The 18,391-nt window shown below is 57.0% G+C and overlaps 1 protein-coding gene across 1 annotated transcript in view; it reads left to right on the plus strand.

Annotated features, from left to right (window-relative positions):
• RAPGEF1 (Rap guanine nucleotide exchange factor 1) overlaps positions 1-18,391 on the plus strand; it is a 91,430-nt gene that overhangs the window by 58,893 nt on the left and 14,146 nt on the right. Inside the window, exons 10-13 of the mRNA XM_064170855.1 lie at positions 1,301-1,503; positions 4,003-4,161; positions 15,440-15,727; positions 17,278-17,370. Of these exons, the coding sequence (XP_064026925.1) occupies positions 1,301-1,503; positions 4,003-4,161; positions 15,440-15,727; positions 17,278-17,370 (743 nt within the window). The remainder of the gene's footprint in view (positions 1-1,300; positions 1,504-4,002; positions 4,162-15,439; positions 15,728-17,277; positions 17,371-18,391) is intronic.

The raw sequence follows: 18,391 nt of genomic DNA on the forward strand, positions 1-18,391 counted from the left end.
GGGAGCCAGGTGAGAGCCTCTGGCCAGAGCTGCTGCTGTGCAGTGTGAGGTTGAAGTTCACAGCACGACCAGGTCTGATCTTGGCTTCAGCGGAGCAGCAGAGTGGAGACAGAGCGAGCAGCACACCTGGGTGTGCACTCCGAGCCCTCACTGCCGCCAAGGAGAGCTCTGAACCAGCAGGGGGGAAGGCAGGAGGGCAGCGGGGGGAGAAGAGGAGCAGCAAGGCTCAGCTAGCCGGGGCTGCTGAAGGTCAGCGTTTCAGCAGCCGTGGCAGGGCTGTGCAGGAGCTGGCAGTGCTGCCGGCCAGGCACAGGCTGTCCACTGGCAGGACCGTGTGGGGTCACAGGATGGGGCCAGCAGGGCAGGGTTGCAGTCCATCGGCTGAGGGTTCCTGCACTCCCTTGGCCACAGCCTCTGGGTTTGGCATTTTTCTTCCTCCTCGTTCTGTGTGCCTTGGAGGAGCTGTGCTGTGGGAAGGGGCAGCTGTGTTAGCTCCGTTTCTGAGCAGCAGTTTAGAGTGTTAGAGGAAATCTGAAAGAAAAAAGGTGCCAGAAAGCAGGTGCAGAGCAACTCCTCCCTGCCAGAAAACATCTGCAGGGCTGCAGGCTGTTGGAAACGAGCTGCTCCAGGGACCTGCACGGGCAGGGGGCAGAGGGCTCTGCCCTGCAGCTCCTGAGGGTGCTGGGGGTGTGCAGTCTGAAGAAGAGGAGGCTGAGGGGAGCCCTCACTGCTCTCTACAGCTTCCTGAAAGGAGGCTGCAGTCAGGTGGGGGTTGGGCTCTTCTCCCTAGTATCAGGTGATAAAACGAGAGGCAATGGCCTGAAATTGTGCCAGGGGAGGGCTAGGCTGGAAAGGAGAAAAAAATTCCTTTGCTGCAAGAGTGGTCAGGGATTGGCAGAGGCTGCCCAGGGAGGTGGTGGAGTCCCCAGCCCTGGAGGTGATCAGAAAACCTGTAGCTGTGGTGCTGAGGGCCATGGTTTAGTGGTGACCTGGCAGTGCTGCTAGCAGTTGAACCTGATGATCTTAGAGGTCTTTTCCAACCTGACTGCTTCTGTGCTTCTCTGATTCTCTACTTCTAAGGGGTTGTAGCAGCCTTACCTCTGGCACTGGCTCTCGAGGTCCCCATCCAGCACTGAGCTACTGCAGCAGGAGCTGACGCTCAGGCAGAGCTGCCTTGGGGTCTGGGAGGATGTTGTGATCTTGGGGATCGAGGCCCTCACTCTTGGTTTGTTGTGGGGGTGCTGGCTGCAGCTGCAGCCCGGGGAGCAGGGGCAGGCTGTGACCTCTGCTTGCCTTGCAGTGCTGGCATACATGCAGTTCGTGGAGGACTACTCCGAGCCACAGCCATCCATGTTCTACCAGACCCCTCAGAACGAGCACATCTACCAGCAGAAGAACAAGCACCTGATGGAAGTCTATGGCATCAGTGACTCCTTCATCAGCTCAGACCCCTGCCAAGACCTGGCACCTCCTCCTGCTCTCCCACCGAAGCAGCGGCAGCTGGTGAGTGGCATCTGCAGTGCCCAGGGCACAGCAGACTCCCAGGGACAGCTCAGTTCTGGCTGCTCCTGTTCCTGACAGGCTGCACTGGTGGGAGGATGTCTCAGAGGTGCTCCTTGTCACCTCCTTAACGTGTCTGTTGGCATCCTGTTCCTTGAGCTCTTTTCTAACCCTGGCTTCAGGCTGCTCCCCAGAAGCTCTGAAAATGCAGCTTTAGTCTTCCACATGGCATGGCTGAATCCGTGCCAGGCTGGAGCCTTGTGTAACCACCCCTTGGAAGGTTTGGGCACTGTGGCACCACCAAGAGGTTGCTGCACTCCTGTTCCCAAGGCTGTTTTGAAACTGCACTCAAGGATGTCCTCTGACAGCCACAGCTTCAACACTGCTGCTGCCTGCACGGCTCAGCCTTGGCCACCTTGGTGCGGCCAGCATTTGGCTCAGGACCTTCCCTGCTTTTCAACCCTCCCAGGCACGTCCACACCTGCCTGGCTGGGCCAAGTGCCCTTTTCCACCTGGGGGAGGGGGTGAAATCCCCAGTGCTGGCAGCAGCAGTTTTGTTTGCAGCCTCAGCAGGGCTGGGACTGTGCCCTTTAAGGGTCCTTCCTTGCTCTTTCTGAATCAGCTCCAAGTTCAGGGGCTCTGTCTGTATGATGTGGTTTTCAAAACAAACCCCAGACAAAAATCCAAGAACAAAAAAGAAAACAAAACCCCACAAAGATAACAAAGGGAGAAAAATCCCAACCCCCCCTCCCCCAGCAGCATCTTCTGTACTGAAGCAGTTAAATTTACTTGATCCTGGCTGCAAGAAGGCAGGAGGGAATGTGGGCACAGAGCCTGGACTGCCCATCCTGAGGGCAACTGCTGCAACACTTCTTCATGCTATCTGTGCCAAAGTTTGACTGGCCCAGGGTGCTGCTCCTCCATGCCATGGGGAAAGCAGCTGGGAAGTCTCCCTGGGACCTTGTATAACCACGGTCTTGTGGTGCAGGCAGGAGCCCCACAAGGAGAAGGGAACCTTTGCAGTCAGGCTGAGCCTTGTGGGGGTGAGACCTTAAGCACCCCTGTCCCATCTGCTCTGCAGGGGCACTGAGGAGCCCACAGGGCTCCTCTCTTCAGGATCAGGCAGTTCCCCAGCCTGGTCCCATTGTCAGTGTGAGCCTTGCACTGTCTTTTGTACCTGCTTGTCCCTTGCCCTCCCTCCTCCTGCTAGCAGGCTGCACACTCCCGACAGTTTCCAGCGGTACCTTGGTCTGCAGTCGTGCCAGGAGGTGTGCAGGGCACAGGCTGCCTGCAGCCTGCATGCAGAGGGGAAATGCTGCTCCTTTCCTGAAGTTGTCAGCTGAAGCAAAGCTTTTCTTTGCTGCCTTTCATCAGGGTCTGGGTGGCCAAGGTGTCCCTGCTCTGCCTGCCAGCCCTACGAGTAGTTTTACAAGCTGATGCCATCAAGGTGTTGCTTGCAGTGCCCCTGGGGCTAAGGTTTCTCCACAAGTGCAGCCTCCCACCCTTACCTTCACCTCTCGGTGGGCAAAGTGGCTGCAAAAGCCACCAGGCTCTTGTTCCTCTGCTCCTGCTGCCAGGAGGATTTCTGGCTCAACAGCTCCCAGGGGCACCAGCTGCTCTGGAGCTGGGCAGGGCTTGCTGCATGGACTCCTCTATCAAATAATAGTGAAGCAGTCCTGTCTTGTGAGCTTCAGATCTTGTGCATGAAGCCCTCTACCTCAGAGACAAGAAGTCAGAGCTGAGGAAGCTTGAGTAGAGCTTAGTCTCCTTCAGCCTGCTGGCTGGCATGGAATTCAGGAGCAATGCCCTAGTGGCATTTGTTCCTTACAGTGTGATGCTTCCCTCCTCTGCAAGTGAAATCCAGGTGTAGGTTGGACTGGAAAATGGCAGGACATTACCTGCCCAGTATCTGAGAGGGCCCACGCTGGAGGCACCCAAGCTCCAGGCTGCAGCTTGCCACAAAACCTGGCAGTCTGCAGGAGCTGGCTGTCGGGCAGCCACGAGCAGGAGCCAGCTCCTCCCGGGGCACCTGGGCAAGAAGGGCAGTGGGGAGCATCTTGCCAGTGCCCAGAGCAGGAGCCAGCTCCTCCCGGGGCACCTGGGCGAGAAGGGCAGTGAGGAGCATCTTGCCAGTGCCCAGAGCAGGAGCCAGCTCCTCCCGGGGCACCTGGGCAAGAAGGGCAGTGGGGAGCATCTTGCCAGTGCCCAGAGCAGGAGCCAGCTCCTCCCGGGGCACCTGGGCGAGAAGGGCAGTGGGGAGCATCTTGCCTGTGCCAGAGCAGCTGTCCAGGGCTGAACTGCCGGGGGGGAGGTGGGAGGTTGCTGTCAGGGCTGCGGTGTGCCTGCGGCGGTGCCTCCGGAGCTGCGGGAGGGCACCTGGGCGGGAGCGGCTCAGGCAGCCACTGCCTGCCGTGGTGCGCGGGCAGCAGCTCTTGCCTGGATTCACAGCCTCTGCTCTCTTTCTTTGTGTCTCCTGTCTCTGCCTTTCTTCCCCCTCTGCAGCAGGCCTCCTGTGCTGCCTCCTCTTTCTCCTCTGTCTCCTACTGTGTCCAGCAAACTAAAGTGCCCTTCACGCCCGAGGACAGCGCTGCCGCTCAGGGCCTCACTATGTCAGTCTCTAACTCCTTTCTCAGCCGGCACAGCTCCTTTCCTGTGCACTCGGTGAGTTGCTTTCTGCACCTTAACGCCTTGTTTGTGTGTCTTTGTGCCAGTGAGAGGCTTGGGTGCGAGCTCTGTGCTTCTGCCCTGGGGCACAGGTGAGAGGGAAGGTTCTCTTGGGGGGGCTGGAGTGGTGGAGCCGTCAGGCAGGTGAGCCAGGCGTGAGGAAGTGTCACTGGGTGAAGCAGAAGGGAGCTGTGGCTTTGCCTCCACGCTGCCATTGGCATGCTGCTCACAGGAGCCCAGGCACACCCCTTCTGGCCTCCACACTGCCCAAGGTTGCAGGTTGGAGCTGCAAAGGCTTTTGGTTGTGTGGCATAATGTCAGTGGTGTGGATGAGTCAGAGGCTGCTGTGGGTCTGGCCTGTGGAGCAGGAGCAAGATTCTGCTCCCAGAACACATGGATTTGGTCAGATGTGTGGAACAGTGGCTGCAGCTCCTGCATTGTTTTTTTCCCTAGCAAATGGCCCCTACCAGATCTCTCCTCTCTACTTCTCTGCTTCCCTTCCCATCCCCATGGCCTCAGAGAAGCTCAGGAGCTGCTGTGATGTGCTGATGACTGAAGGTTTTCTCCTACAGCACTGGGGAAGGGAGAGCCACAGGAGGAGCTGAGAATGGTTGAAATCAAAATGAGAACAGTCCTGGAGCACTGCTTAAACCTGTGGCCAGCTGCTGAAATTAGCTGCTAGCAGTACCAAAGTGGGTTGGAATGGCAGGGACCCTGAGCTTGGGAGCCCAGCAGCTGCTCAGCGTGGGGCTGCTCTGCCTGGCAGACTGGGGGGTCCTGCTCTGATTGCCATGTGATGCCCCCTGAGAACTGGGACCTGGATGCTTAGGCAGTGAGGCTGCTTCTGGAGAAGCAATTATCAAACCAGACCTGAGAAAAGTGGAGAAGTGTTCACTTGGTTAATATGAAGTGTTGAGAAGTGGCCTCCTCCTCCTCCCACCGTGCTGCTGCTGTCTCCCCATTTCAGCACTTCCCTGCAAATTCCTGGGAGCCTTGGCTCTGGGGCAGAAGACAGTCAAGCACTTCACAAGGAGTGCTGCTCCCCAGCAAGGAATTAAAGCTCTTGGCTTCCACTGGCTGAGAGCAGCACCAGAGCTGTGCTGCACAGGTGAACAGCTGAGCTGTGGAAGAGTTTGGGCTTGTATCACAGAATGGCACAGGTTGGAAGGGAACTCAGAGATCATCTGCCTCAACCTCCCCACCATGCCCAGGGACACCTCTCAGCCAGACTCAGCTGCTCAAGGCCTCATCCAGCCTGGCCTGCAACACCCCCAGGCAGGAGGCAGCCACAGCCTCCCTGGGCAGCCCATGCCAGGCTCTCACCACCCTCACACTCAACAACTTCTGCCTCAGCTTCACTCTCAGCCTGCTCTGCCTCAGCTCCATACCATTCCCCCTTGGCCTGGCTCAGATCCCCTCAGCAAAAGTCTCTCTGCAGCCTTCCTGCAGGGTCCCTTCAGGCCCTGGCAGCAGCTCTGAGGTGCCCCTGGAGCCTTCTCCTCTGCAGGCTGCACCCCCCCCAGCTCCCTCAGCCTGCACTCACAGCAGAGCTGCTCCAGCCCTGGGGGCATCTTTGTGGCCTTCTGTGGCCTCTCTCCACCACCTCTGAGTCCCTCTCATGCTGGGGACAGCAGGACTGAAGGCAGTATTGGAGGTGAGGTCACAGCAGAGCAGATCAGAGAGGCAGGATCCTCTCTCTCAGCCTGCTGCCCATACTCCTCTGGATGCAGCTTTTGGCTTCCACTTGCTGAGTGAGCAGCACCATAGCTGTGCTGCACAGCTGCAAAGGCTGAGGTGTGGAAAGGTTTGGCCTTGCAGCCATTTGTGGTAAACAACTGCAGTGCTTGAAGACATGGAACAGCTGAGAACTGTCCAGCTCTCTGCTTTCAAGGATCACTGCAGGCTGCAGGAGCAGGTAAAAGCACCTCCCTTCTTGGTCTAATTGGGAGGCTATAAATAGGATGGTCCTAAAATGATGTGGGCACTTCCATTTCAGGAACATGGCCTGCTTGGATGAAATGGTTGCTGCCTCCTTAGTTGTTCTGACCTCATCTCCCCTCACCCTGCACCACTTTGGGATCTCTCTATTATTGCATGAAATGTCAGAGCTTGATTAGGAAACTCCTTTCTCAGTCTTGCAAGGACTTGGTGAGAGGAGAATGAGGAGCCACAGGAGCAGGCAGGCAGTGCCCTGGCAGAGGCACAAAGCTGAGTTAAAGAGAGAGGTTTTCCCATGGTTGCCCTTGAATTCTGCTGTCTCCTGTTCTCACCACTCTGCCTGCTCTGGCTCTTCACAGGCACAAAGGAGATCTTCACTGTGCCTCTGAGGCACAAAAGCCCTGTGTCCTTACATGCATCACAGCTGACCCATGGAATACCCACCCCAGGCTGTCTCCCATTTCCCCTGCCCCTAACAAGGCAGAGGTGGGCAGCAGCTGTCCAGGTTTGGCTCTCCCCCAGGGTGACACTCTGCATTTCAGTGCTGAGAGGGACCAGAGCCCTCTTGCAGCCTGCTCCTGAGCACAACCAGTGGCTGTGGTTGCACACAAGGAGTGCCACAAGCTGCACCAGGAACACTTTAAGCACCTCACTCTGCACTTCTTGAGGAACAATTAACCTGGCCCAGAGCAAGCATTAGCTGGCCCCAGCCCCAGCAGGGGAGTCCATGCTCTGCTGAGACCCTACCTGCAGTGGGGAGGTCCAACTCTGGAGCTCCCAACACAAGAGGGACATGGAACTGTTTGAGCAGGTCCAGAGGAGGCCACAAAGATTATCAGAGGAGTGGAGAACCTCCCCCGTGGGGACAGGCTGGGAGAGTTGGGGCTGTTCAGCCAGGAGAAGGCTCCAGGGATGACTTAAAGCAGACTTCCAGTACCTGAAGGAGCTACAGGAGGTCTGGGGAGGGACTTGTCACAAAGGCATGGAGCGACAGGACAGGGTGAGGGGTGATAGCTGCAGGCTGGGAGAAGCTGATTTAGATGAGACATCAGTAAGAAATTCTTCCCCCTGAGGGTGCTGAGGCACTGGGTCAGGCTGCCCAGAGAAGCTGTGGAGGCTCCAAGCCTGGAAGTGTTGAAAGCCAGGTTGGATGGGACCTTGAGCAGCCTGGGCCCGTGGCAGGGGGGTTGGAACTGGCTGAACTTTGTGCTCCCTCTCAGCCCATTCTGTGCCTTGCTCCTGATTCCCAGAGCTTCCAAAGCCTGCTTCCAGTGTTTCTGAAGCCCCCAGAGGTGCAGTTGCTGAGGGCATCTTGGCTCTTCCCGTTCTCAGTGTGTGAATTCCTTTGCTGAGGCCTGACTCTTCTTCCCAGCCAGCTCTGCCAGTGCTCTCTCAGGCCACTGATGGTGCTCTGCCTCCTGGCAGGAAATGGTGCCAGGGCTAAGGGCCTTAGCTGGAGAGAGGCAGCTCTGGAGCAGCTGCATCAGACCTCGTGGGTTTGGTGGCTCCTGCTCGTTGTGTTCTGAGTCTGGCTCCTGTCTGGCCTCAGTGCCAGCAAAGGCTCCTGTCTGTGGGGTGGGCTGCCTCTGCAGCACCACAGCCCATGCAGCACCGAGACCATCCACTCCTCAGCAGAGGGATGGCTGCCTTGTCCTGTCCAGAGTCATTCCAGAGACCCCCAGCTCTTTTGGAAGTACTTGGGGAGGGAGGGATGCAGCAAGACAGCATCAGTGGCTGCGGGCAGCTTTCCTCTTGTCCTGTCAAGTGATAGGACTCAAGGTGGAGGTTTAGGTAGGAGGTAGGAAAACTTCCTTTGCTGCAAGAGTGGTCAGGGATTGGCACAGGCTGCCCAGGGAGGTGCTGGAGTCTCCATCCCAGGAGGGGTTCAAGAAACCTGTGTCTGTGGCACTTGGGGACAGCAACATGGTGGTGCTGGGTTGCTGGTTGGACTGGGGGACCTCAGAGGGTCTTTGAACCCAAACAATTCTATGAGTCTCCAGCTCACCTCCTGCTCTTCTTCTTGTGAAGTCACAGACAGTGTCCCTTGTTCTGTGAGCTCCTTCTGCTGTGCCACTGGAGTGGATGGGCAGGACTCAGCTGCACAGCTCATTGCTTCCTGGAAGCTGGAGGGCCCTGCTCTGGCAGAGGAGATCAGTGCAGTGACTGCTCTAATAGAGGAGATCAGTGCAGTGGCTGCTCTGGCAGAGGAGATCAGTGCAGTGACTGCTCTGGCAGAGGAGATCAGTGCAGTGACTGCCTTGGCAGAGGAGATCAGTGCAGTGGCTGCTCTGGCACAGGAGATCAGTGCAGTGACTGCTCTGGCACAGGAGATCAGTGCAGTGACTGCTCTAATAGAGGAGATCAGTGCAGTGAGTGCTCTGGCACACGAGATCAGTGCAGTGTCTGCTCTGGCAGAGGAGATCAGTGCAGTGACTGCTCTAATAGAGTAGATCAGTGCAGTGAGTGCTCTGGCAGAGGAGATCAGAGCAGTGGCTGCTCTGGCAGAGGAGATCAGTGCAGTGACTGCTCTGGCAGAGGAGACCAGTGCAGTGACTCTGCACTGTGCCAAGCTCCACTGCCAGCCATCCCCAGGCTGCCCACCAAAGGCTGCAGAAGGTCTCAGTGTGAGTTGCTCTCTGAGGCGCACAGATGCCACCAGTGGAGCTCGGGCTGGCTGCTCCCGGTGGGAGGGAGCTTGCCTCTCCCAGGCTGCTCTTTCTCCTTGTGTTTGCTTTTTTGATTAAGAAACACTTCCTGGAATTTCCCAGACACCAAACTGGCTGTGGGACTGCAGCAGAGGGCCCAAGTGGTGTCCTTAGGAGAGCTCCAGCTCAGCTCTTCTGCTCTCACTTGTTGCTACCATTCTGCTGCACGTTGAAGGAGCACAGAGAAAGCTCCCAGCAACTGTTCCTCCTTCCTGCGTGTGCTAACTAACGTCTGCTGAGGAGAAGGAGGGTGAGAGCAGTGTCTGCAGGCAGGCATGTGCCTCCCATGCTTGCCCTGCCTGGCTCCTGCAGCTCACCTCCAGGCTGCAGCACTTGCAGAGACTGAGCTGCTTTGATTCGTGGTGAGAGCCACAACCAGACCGAGAGGTCATTGTGCGAGTTCCTTTCTGCCCTGAGCAGGGTTTGGCTCCTCAGCTGGGAGCAGAAGGAAGGAGGCAAAAAAAGATCTGCATCCATTTTGCCAGCTGCTGAGGTCTAGGTATTGTTTGGCCTTTCCTGTTGAGAGTTCCTCCTGCTTTTGTGTTCGCTTCCACTGCCCAGGGCAGGCCTGGCTGGTGGCATTCATGGTGCTGTTGCTTGCTGGCATCACTGAATCCTGCTTCTGAGAGCCACTTCTCCAGTGCTTTGTACTTTGTTTTCTGGCAGTTGGAGTTGTGGAGGTTTTTGGCAGGGGCTCTGCCTGTCCCTGTGCAGGTCTCTCTCTGAACAGTCCTCTCTTGGCTCTCTCTGTGTGTTAGGAGCTTGTTTGTGCCTCCAGGCTCTGGCTTTCAGAGATCACTTGCCCAGAACCTGTGGTGTTGCCTACAAGCTGCACGAGAGTTGCTGCCTTACCTGTGACCAGATTGAAGCCTCCTGGAGGAGCATGGTTAATAACTCCACGGGGTGGTGTTAGCTAACACGGTTAACTAACCATGGTTAACTAACACCACAAAGGTTTTCTTCCCCTCCCATGCCTCTTTGCCCTGTCGCAAGGGTGCACAAGAATCACTTAAGGAGAGGTTTGGGGCTTTTGTTTTCTCCTGCAGAAGCTGGGAGAGCCTTTCCCAAGGCACCAGCAAGCCCTGTGCACCCCTCTGCTGTGCTAAGCGTTGCTGACTGACACCAGGGAGGTATCTGTGGCCGGGCCAGAGGCAGTGCTGAGGAGCCCTGGAGCAGGAGGAGCTGCTGCTGCCTTTCCTGTGGCAGTGCTTGCAGCCATTCTCTTGGCAGCTTCTGCTTCCAGCCATTCATTGCAGGAGCATTTCCTTCCTCATCAGCAAAGTAGCTGGGAGCCCAGCATTGTGTCATGGGATGGGCAGCCCTTTCCAGCGGCTGTCTCTTGCATTCTTTGGGTGTAGCCGTTCTGGGTGTGTGAACACAGCTCCCTGCTGGCAGAATGTTGGGCATCCAGCTCTGGCACGCTGCCCGTGCAGCTCTCCTAATGGCATTAGCAGAGGACAGCTAAAGGATTGATCTTTTCCTCTGATAGCTTGGTGCTGTGGAAGTCTGCTGCTCTATCTGGCAGGATCACAGCTGAGCTTGGCAGCAGAAGCCTGTAGAGGCCATGCTTAAAAGGTAAAGAGTGTGGCTGCTGGTGCTGCAGATGCTCTGACGGCCACACGATGGAATTCAGCTTGGAATTCAGGATGGAGGCTGCTGCACTCTCAGCCACTGCCTCCCTCTGGTCAGCCGTGCCTGGGCAGCCTCGCTCTTGGAAGAGGTTTGCTCATCTCCTGCCCTCTAACCCAAAGCATGGTTGTAATGTCACTGCCCTTTGGGATATCCTGGGACACTGCTGCTCTGAAACAGTGACCCTCACCCAAAAACCTCCAAGGCAGCAAACTGGAGCCTTTGCAAGATGCCATCTCTGGGTGGCCTCTCTGTGTCACTGCTAACCCTGCAGGTCCAGGCACATTGGCTTCCTGCTGCTGCCAGGGGATGAGATTGCTCCCAGCTCAAAGCACCTTCTGTGGAGCACTTCCCAAGGGCCAGAGAGGACTTCTTCTATCCATTTAGGGATGAGAGCTGAAGGATCTCTCTCTTCTCCCTAGAGATCAGGATTGCTCCTGCTGGGAAACCATCTGCTGGTGCTGTGGTGGGAGCCTGGCAGCGTGGGCAGAGCTGGGCCAGAGGAGCTGCTTGCATCCTGCTTCCCAGCTTTCCCAGAGCTTTCTCAAGCAAAGCCATGGAGTAGGAGGTTGTGTCAGTACAGACATAACCCAGGCACTGCTGACCCTGCAAGAGGCCTCCGAGGAGCAGATTAGCACTGATTGGTCTCCAAGATAAACTGGGATTTCTTGGGGGGGAGGCCTGGTCTCTGTGGCAGTTCTGGTGAGTGGACTGCCCCCTCCCAGGAGAAGTGTGGCTTGAGGAGGCTGGCAGGGCTTCCAGCCCCTGGGACCCATGGCTGCCATTCCTGCTGCAGCTGCTGGCAGGGCAGGGCTGGGCTGGGTCAAAGTGGGGAGCAGCAGGCCTGGGTGCCATATGGCCACTGCTCCACCACAGGCTGGGCTGGGGTGGGTTTTCTTCCCCCTTTAAAAGTATGCTTCATTCTTGGCTCTTGTCCCAGCACGGCTGCATAGCTGGAATTCCAGAGCTGCTTGCCGGCTCCAGAGGAAGGAGGGGGCTCCCTGGCTCCCTTTCTACAAGACGCAGCTTTAGGAGAGGAGTGGAAGTGGAGAGCAGCCTGGCTAATTAATGCCAGCACACCAAAGGCTTCCCTGCCTGCTCCCTTTGTTAGCAGCCTGCTGCGAGCGCGGCTGCCTCCTTAAGTGCTTGTTCACAGATCACTTAATGAAGATGAATGCCTTTGCCCGGGCACCTGGGCCCTCCACCAGCAGTTTCAACGCAGCTCATGCCAAGATGCTGTTTGGAGAGGTGCACTGATGAGGCTGAGAAGAGATTTGTGTGTGGTGGTTGTCCGTAGTGCTGTGTCCACATTCAGGCTTCAGAAGTCCCTGCAAAGTGAGCCTGTGTTTAGGTGTGAATTGCCTTTGGGTTGGGATTTTTTCTGTCTCTGCACAGCCTCTGCCTTGCAGAGTTTCAAATGTTAGGGCTACAAAGATGCTGAGGGGACTGGAACCTCTCTGTGATGAGGAAGGGCTGAGAGAATTGGGGCTTTAGTCGGGAGAGGAGCAGCCTGAGGGGGATCTCATCAGTGCTGATCAATATTTGGAGGGTGGGTGGCAGCAGGACGGGACCAGGCTGTGTTCAGTGGTGCCCAGTGGCAGGACAAGGGGTAAGGGACACAAACTGGAATGCCAGAAATTCCATCTAAACATGAGGAGGAACTTCTGGAATTTAAGGGTTCTGGAGCCCTGGAGCAGGCTGCCCAGAGAGGTGCTGGAGCCTCCATCTCTGGAGGCCTTCAAAGCCTGCCTGGATGTGTTCCTGTGTGACCTCCTCCAGGTGCCCCTGCCTTGGCAAAGGGCTTGGACTCGATGATCTCCAGAGGTCCCTTCCAACCCCTACCATTCCGTGGTTCATCCTGTGTGATTTTCCTCCCCCAGAAGCAGTAACTCTTGCCCCTGAGTGCTCAGCTTGCTGACAGGGTACCAAGCAGCCCCCTAGCTGCCCAGGCTGCTGTGTGCCCTGAGCTAACCCTGCCAGTGCCCTCAGGCAGCCTGAGAGCTTGGGGGGTGCTGCCTGTCCCCGGGTGCCTGGCTGGAGGACAGGGATTGCCTTTCACTTCTGCCCTGCCTGAGCTCTGCTGCTGCTGCTGCTTTGCTTGAGCCTGGCTTTTTGTCTGCCTTTGGCAGGCCAGAGACAAAAGCCCTCTGGCCTCCTCGGTGGAAGATGTCCATCAACTACAAAGCAGAGGACAACTTGTGCTGCCTGCCTGGTGTGGCTGCAGGAAGCCCAGCTCCAGGGGAGCTGGCACAGGTCCTGTTGGAGCTAATTGTTTCCTTCACCGGAGCAGGTTTGGGACAGCAGCTTGTGGAGTGCCTTCCTGAGCCACCGCAGCAGCAGCAGCTGGTGGGACTACACCACCTCCATCTGCTTTGTTGCTGCTCTCTTCTGGGATCCAGGCTGGGACCTGGGGCAGTAGTTGGCATACCAGTGCCAATGAGATCATGGAATAGCAGGGAGACAGGGCAGGCAGAATGGATGTGCTGAGCCAAGATGATGTCATGAGCCTGGCGTCTCAGGAGGGATTTAGTGTTTTGTCCATGCAAGTGAAAATGACTGAATGCAGAGCCTTTATCCGGGCAGAAAGTAAATAGAGAGCTTAGGCTTGTCATTGTCACCCAGGCAGCTCCAAAAGCTGCCAGTGGCCCTGGAGCCAGGGCTGCTCATCCGGAAAGAAGCAGGCAGGAAGAGAGAGGAGCCTGTCCTGGACCAGTCTCCTGTTAGCCACAGGCATGCGAGGGGGATTTGCATTTTAATTATTCGTCGGTCGGTTTTTAAGCTGCCTCCCCAGAGCCTTCCCCCCCCTGCTCCTCTCTGCTGTGGCCCCAGGAGCACACCCAGAGCACTGCCGGGCTCCAGGCACAGCGGAGGGCAGCCGCTGGAGGACTGAGGTGGTGCAAGGTAAAGTCAAGCCTTCGACCTTTGCCGTTGCCTTTCTAGTGGAAGAGCTTTTTTTTTGTTACTTCTTCTTTTCCCAGGCTTCTGGCCCGAGGCTGCTCTCAGGTTAGGTGTTTAAGCTCACCTCTTTCCTTGGCAGAGCTAAAACTGGCCCTGCTGGGCTGCCAGACCGAGCTTGGCTTCACCTCTCCCCAGCAGCCTGCACTCTCCCATTCGCACCTTTGTTTGCCCTTCTCACATCTCAGCAGGGTCACTTTGCAGCCAGGTGGGAGCAAGGTGTGCCAGGGCCTCCCCAGAGCCCTGGGGTCACAGAGTCACAGAGCCAGCCAGGCTGGGGGAGCCCTCCCAGCTCAGCCAGCCCAACCTGTCCCCCAGCCCTCACCAGTCCACTAGACCGTGGCACTAGGAGCCCCATCCAGGCTTCTCTTGAACACCTCCAGGGCACTCAGCTGAGCATGGCTTCAGTGGGGGCTTTCTGGATGCTGTGATGTGGTTTGGTGGTCAGGGAGGTGTGGGGTAGAAGGTTGGGCCTGGTGATCCCAGAGGCCTTTTCCAAGCTTCATGGTTCTGTGGTGCTTCCTTCAGTCCCCTCGGCCACAAGGCAGCTCTCACTGCTGGTCAGCTCGGCAGCTTTCAGCATCAACTCCTCTCCAGCAGCTGTACCATTACTGCCCTTTTCCCCCCTGCTTTTCCCTTCTCCCTCCCCCTTTGTCCCCCCTCTTTTTTCCCCTTTTTAGTCCCTTCCCCCCCATCTTTCTTCCTTTATTTTCCTCCCATTTTTCCCCTTTCCCCCTTTTTTCCCTTTTTAAATCCCTTTTTCCCCCTTTTTTTCCTTTTTTCCCCTTTCCCTTCCTTTTTTGCCTCTTTCCCCTCTCTTTTTTTCACTTTTTTTGTTTTCTTTTTGCCTTTTTCTTTTTTTCTCCCTTTTCATTTTTCTCTCTTTTTGTTTTTCTCCCTTTTCTTCTCCTGTTTTCTTTCTCTCCCTTTTTTCCCCCTCATTTTTTTTCTCCCCTTTTCTCCCTTTTCTTTGTCTCCCTTTTTTCTCTCTTTTCTTTTTTCCCCTCTTTTCTTTTTTTCTCTTTTCCTTTTCTCTTTTCTTTTTCACACTTTTCCTTTTCTCCTTTTTCTTTTTTTCCCCTTTTTTTTCCCCCCTTGCCCCCTCCTTTTTTTGATGGGTGTCAGCTTTGGTTTGGATTTACCCTGATGGCAAATCTTAACTCTGACCAGATGTTACAAGGCAGAGGGTTGCTCCTGTTTTTCTTGGCACAACATATTCCCCCTGCACCCTGTTTAATATTATCTGAGCAGTAATCTGATGATTAGGAGAGAGTGAAATGCAGCTTCGCACAGATCATCTCCTTTCATCTCCTCAGCTGCCTCTCCGAGGCACTGCACTCCAGGTTGGGTTTGATAAGGAATTCACTGCTCCTGAGGGCAGTTAGCAGGTTTTTGCTCCTGATGTTTCTCCAACGGGAAGCAGTAGCAGCATAATCTCCTTTATCCTTCAGTCCGACTTTGAAGGCAGTATGCAGCCACTCCTCCCTGGGAGCTGTGTGTTCTGGAACAGGCTCGGCACAGTAGCTGTTAAATTACAGGGCTGGAGCAAGCAGCATCTTAAATTTGGATCCCGTGGAAAACGCCAGGGAAGCACTGAGCACTTGGAGCACTTCGCTCTCCCTGGGGGCTCGCAGCACGCTCACGGCCCTGCTGGTTTGTGCCTTCGCAGCCTTTCAGCCTCTCGAGTGGCTCGCAGGGTCACTGTCACTAGCAGTACTGTGCCAGCCTTTCCCCTGCCTGCCAGAGGCTGGGTGCCTCCAGCTGGTGCCCACTCTCCCTCTGAGAGGAGCAGCCAGGCTGCTGCTTGCGCGCAGGGCTCTGCGGAGCGCTGCCTGCGCCGCCCGGGTGGCAGTTGCTGCTCTGAGGTGTGGCTGGCAAGGCAGTGGTGCCTCTGGTGGGGTTGGCCTCTGCCCAGGGAGGTGCCTGTGCTAGCGGTGCCCTGTGCTGGCACTGCTCTGCTGCTGATGATCTAATTGACTTTTTCTTTTCTCTGTCTCTTCCCTTTCCCCCCATCTCGTTTCCCTGTCCTTCGTCTCCGCATCCCATAGTACAAATCCGTGTTTAGGTCCTACTCCCAGGACTTTGTGCCTCACAACCAAGTCTCCATACCTCCTTTCCTCTCTTCTACCTCCTCCTCCTCCTCCTGCTCCACCCCACCTTTTCCACCCGTCCATCCCTCTCAGAGCTCTGACCTAGCGGTGCCCGCCGCAGCCAGCCACTCACCCAGCACTGTGGATGTGCCAAACTCCTCTTCTCAGGAGAGCAGCTTTAGCGGGAGAGCTCCTGTCTGCCTGCCTTCTGAAACCTCTCTCACTGATTCTCTCCAGACGCCTTCGGTGAGACCCTCCAAAGAGATAACACAAGGCTGGGCTGTCGCTGGGGGGAAAGAAAATGCCTCCTGTCTTAATACCTCCCAATGTGAGTTAGGGACAGGCTGCAGGTGTCCATAGCTGCTGAATGTGAGCTAGGAACAGGCTGCCGGTGTCCATAGCTGCTCAATGTGAGCTAGGAGCAGGCTACAGTTGTTCATCGCTGCTAAATGTGAGCTAGGGGCAGTCTGCACGTGTCAGTAGTTGCTGAATGTGACCTGGGGGCACTTTGCAGGTGTCAGTAGTTGCTGAATGTGAGCTAGGGGCAGTCAGCAGGTGTTAGTAGTTGCTGAATGTGATCTGGGGCAGTCTGCAGGTGTCAATAGTTGCTGAATGTGACCTGGGAGCAGTCAGCAGGTGCAAGTGAGGACTGCAAAGAGGTAATGTCATAGGGAGGTGGTGGCTGGTGAAAATGAGCAGCCTCAGCAGCTCCGAGCTGGGGTTAGCAGGTGTAGGAGGCAGAAAGTGGCAGAGGCTGCTGAAGGGGAGAGGAGAAGTCGCTGTAGCTTCCTGCGGGGGTGAGGAGGGCAGAGGAGTGCTCGGTGAGGTTGGTTGTTGCTGAGCGCAGGCTCCCACCGGGGGCGCACAGGCGGCAGCGGCTGCCCTGCTCCTGCCCCGGCGGAGCCCCGGGCGCGGGGGCTGCGCTCCGGCTCTGCCTCTCCTGCGCTCCAAGCTGTTGCTTCCTGCAGGCTCCTGCTCTTGCCGCTTTTCCAGCAGCCCTGCCCTGTGCTCTGAGGCACTGCAGGCTGGTGCAGGTCAGACTAACACTGTTCCCATGCTGGCAGGGCACTGCCAGTGTGAGCTCCCAGAGCACTTCGGCAGATCACTGAGCAGCTTTGTCCGTTCCAGACGCTTTCTGAACTCCTCATTCTCAAGGTAGTTCACTTTTGCGTGCTGCAAAGCCTGGAGCTGGTGGGATTCCAGCTGTCAGCACAGTGCCTGCTGGTGCTGCCTCTGCACAGTCACAGGCTGCAGAGCCAACGATCAGGTTTTCACCCTTTGGACCTGACCTTGCTGTGGCATCTTCTTTGCACTGGGTCAGTGTTACAGCCCAGAAGAGCTCGAGTTTGGTGTAGCCTGGTGTGAGGGCTCCAGCTTCTGCTTCTAGCTTAGTATGGAGGTACCTTTGGGCTGACCTGCATTGAGCAGCAGGACTGCAGCACAGGCAGGATGGGCACTTGTGTGCCAGCCACTGGATGCTCAGCTTCTGCCACCCTGAAGCCCACGCCTGCACATCTACCCTTCACAGCCTTAGGTGGCAGCTCCTGCAGAGCAGTGCCTGCTGCTGCCCTGCTGCAGCGCAGGGCCTGGGCAGAGTCCTCAGGAGCCAGGCAGTAACTACCCCAGGGAGGTCCAGCTTCGGTGGGCAGTGCTGACTGCTGGGCTGGAGGAAAGGCTCCCGGCTGGGTCAGGGCAGCTGCCAAGAGCTCTTCCCTTGCCTTGGGCAGCCCAAGGGCAGGTTCTGTCACCAGGAGCAGTGCCGGGTCACGGATTTCCTGTCCTCCTGTCTCCCTCAGAGTGACAACGCCAGTGAGGAAGCTGGGGAGGGTGAATACGTCAATCTGTACTCCTCTGGCCAGAGCAACGGGGAACTCCCAGGCTCTGCAGGAGTAAGTACGGGGATGGGGCTGCTGCTGCTGCTGCTGCATGCTGAGCCGAGCTCTGCCCCGGCGCTGCCGCACACCCTGCAGCTCCTCTGCCCACCCTGCACCTCCTCTGCCCACTTGCAGCTCCTCTGCCTGCCCTGCAGCTCCTCTGCCCACCCTGCACTTCCTCTGCCCACTTGCAGCTGCTCTGCCCACCCTGTGCCAGTGCTGCTGCTCCCAACGCTTGCCCGCTCCTGCCTGGCAGGCTTGGGTGGCCTGGGCTGGGCAGAGAGCAGACGATGGCTTCGGGTGCCAGTGAGCCCTGGCAGGAGGCAGGGATGGCTTCTGCTGCCCTCGGGTTTGCGCTTGGCTGCCTGTGCGGAGCTGCTTGCCTGAGGTCCCCACGCAGAAGGCTGCAGCCTGCCCAGCGCTGCCCCGCGGCCCTCTGCTCTTGTCAGGCTTTGGCTTCTCCGTTTGAACGCAGACAGCTTTGTGCTCTAAAGCGTTTCTTTGTTCCTTCACCCTTTGGACAAAGAGTGAGTGAGTGATTGAGCAGCAGAATCGCCCGCAGTGCCTTCCTTTACTGCCATCTGAGCTGTCGCCAGAGCAGACAGGGGTTTGCCGCTGCGGGAAGGTGCTGGCCTCCTGCTGGGTCACAGGAGGCAGCAGCAGAGGTCCGTGCCCATCTTTTTGCCTGCCCTCCTCACGGAAGGCACATCTGCTGCAGGATGTCTCCCAGACCTCTGTCCTTGCTGCTGCCGAGCACCAGGAGCCTTTGCTTCCCTGCAGGAGACGCAGCCAGGCAGGGCCATCCTTTGGTCCTCTACCTTGAAGCCAAAGGCTTTGCAGATACAGGCTGGACGAATGCTGCAGCCACCAAGAGCCCAGCAGCGTGCAGGGACACTGTGTGGGGAGCCTCAGCCCTGCCTGTTCCCGTGGCTGAGTTTCCAGGTCTCAGCCTGCACGATGTTCAATGATGCCTGCTGCAGCCCTGCTGAACTGGTGCTCCCCTTTGCTGCTCAGGGCTATTTGTCTCCGTGATAAA

Source organism: Pogoniulus pusillus, chromosome 35 (genome assembly GCF_015220805.1).
Source record: "Pogoniulus pusillus isolate bPogPus1 chromosome 35, bPogPus1.pri, whole genome shotgun sequence".
NCBI lineage: Eukaryota > Metazoa > Chordata > Aves > Piciformes > Lybiidae > Pogoniulus > Pogoniulus pusillus.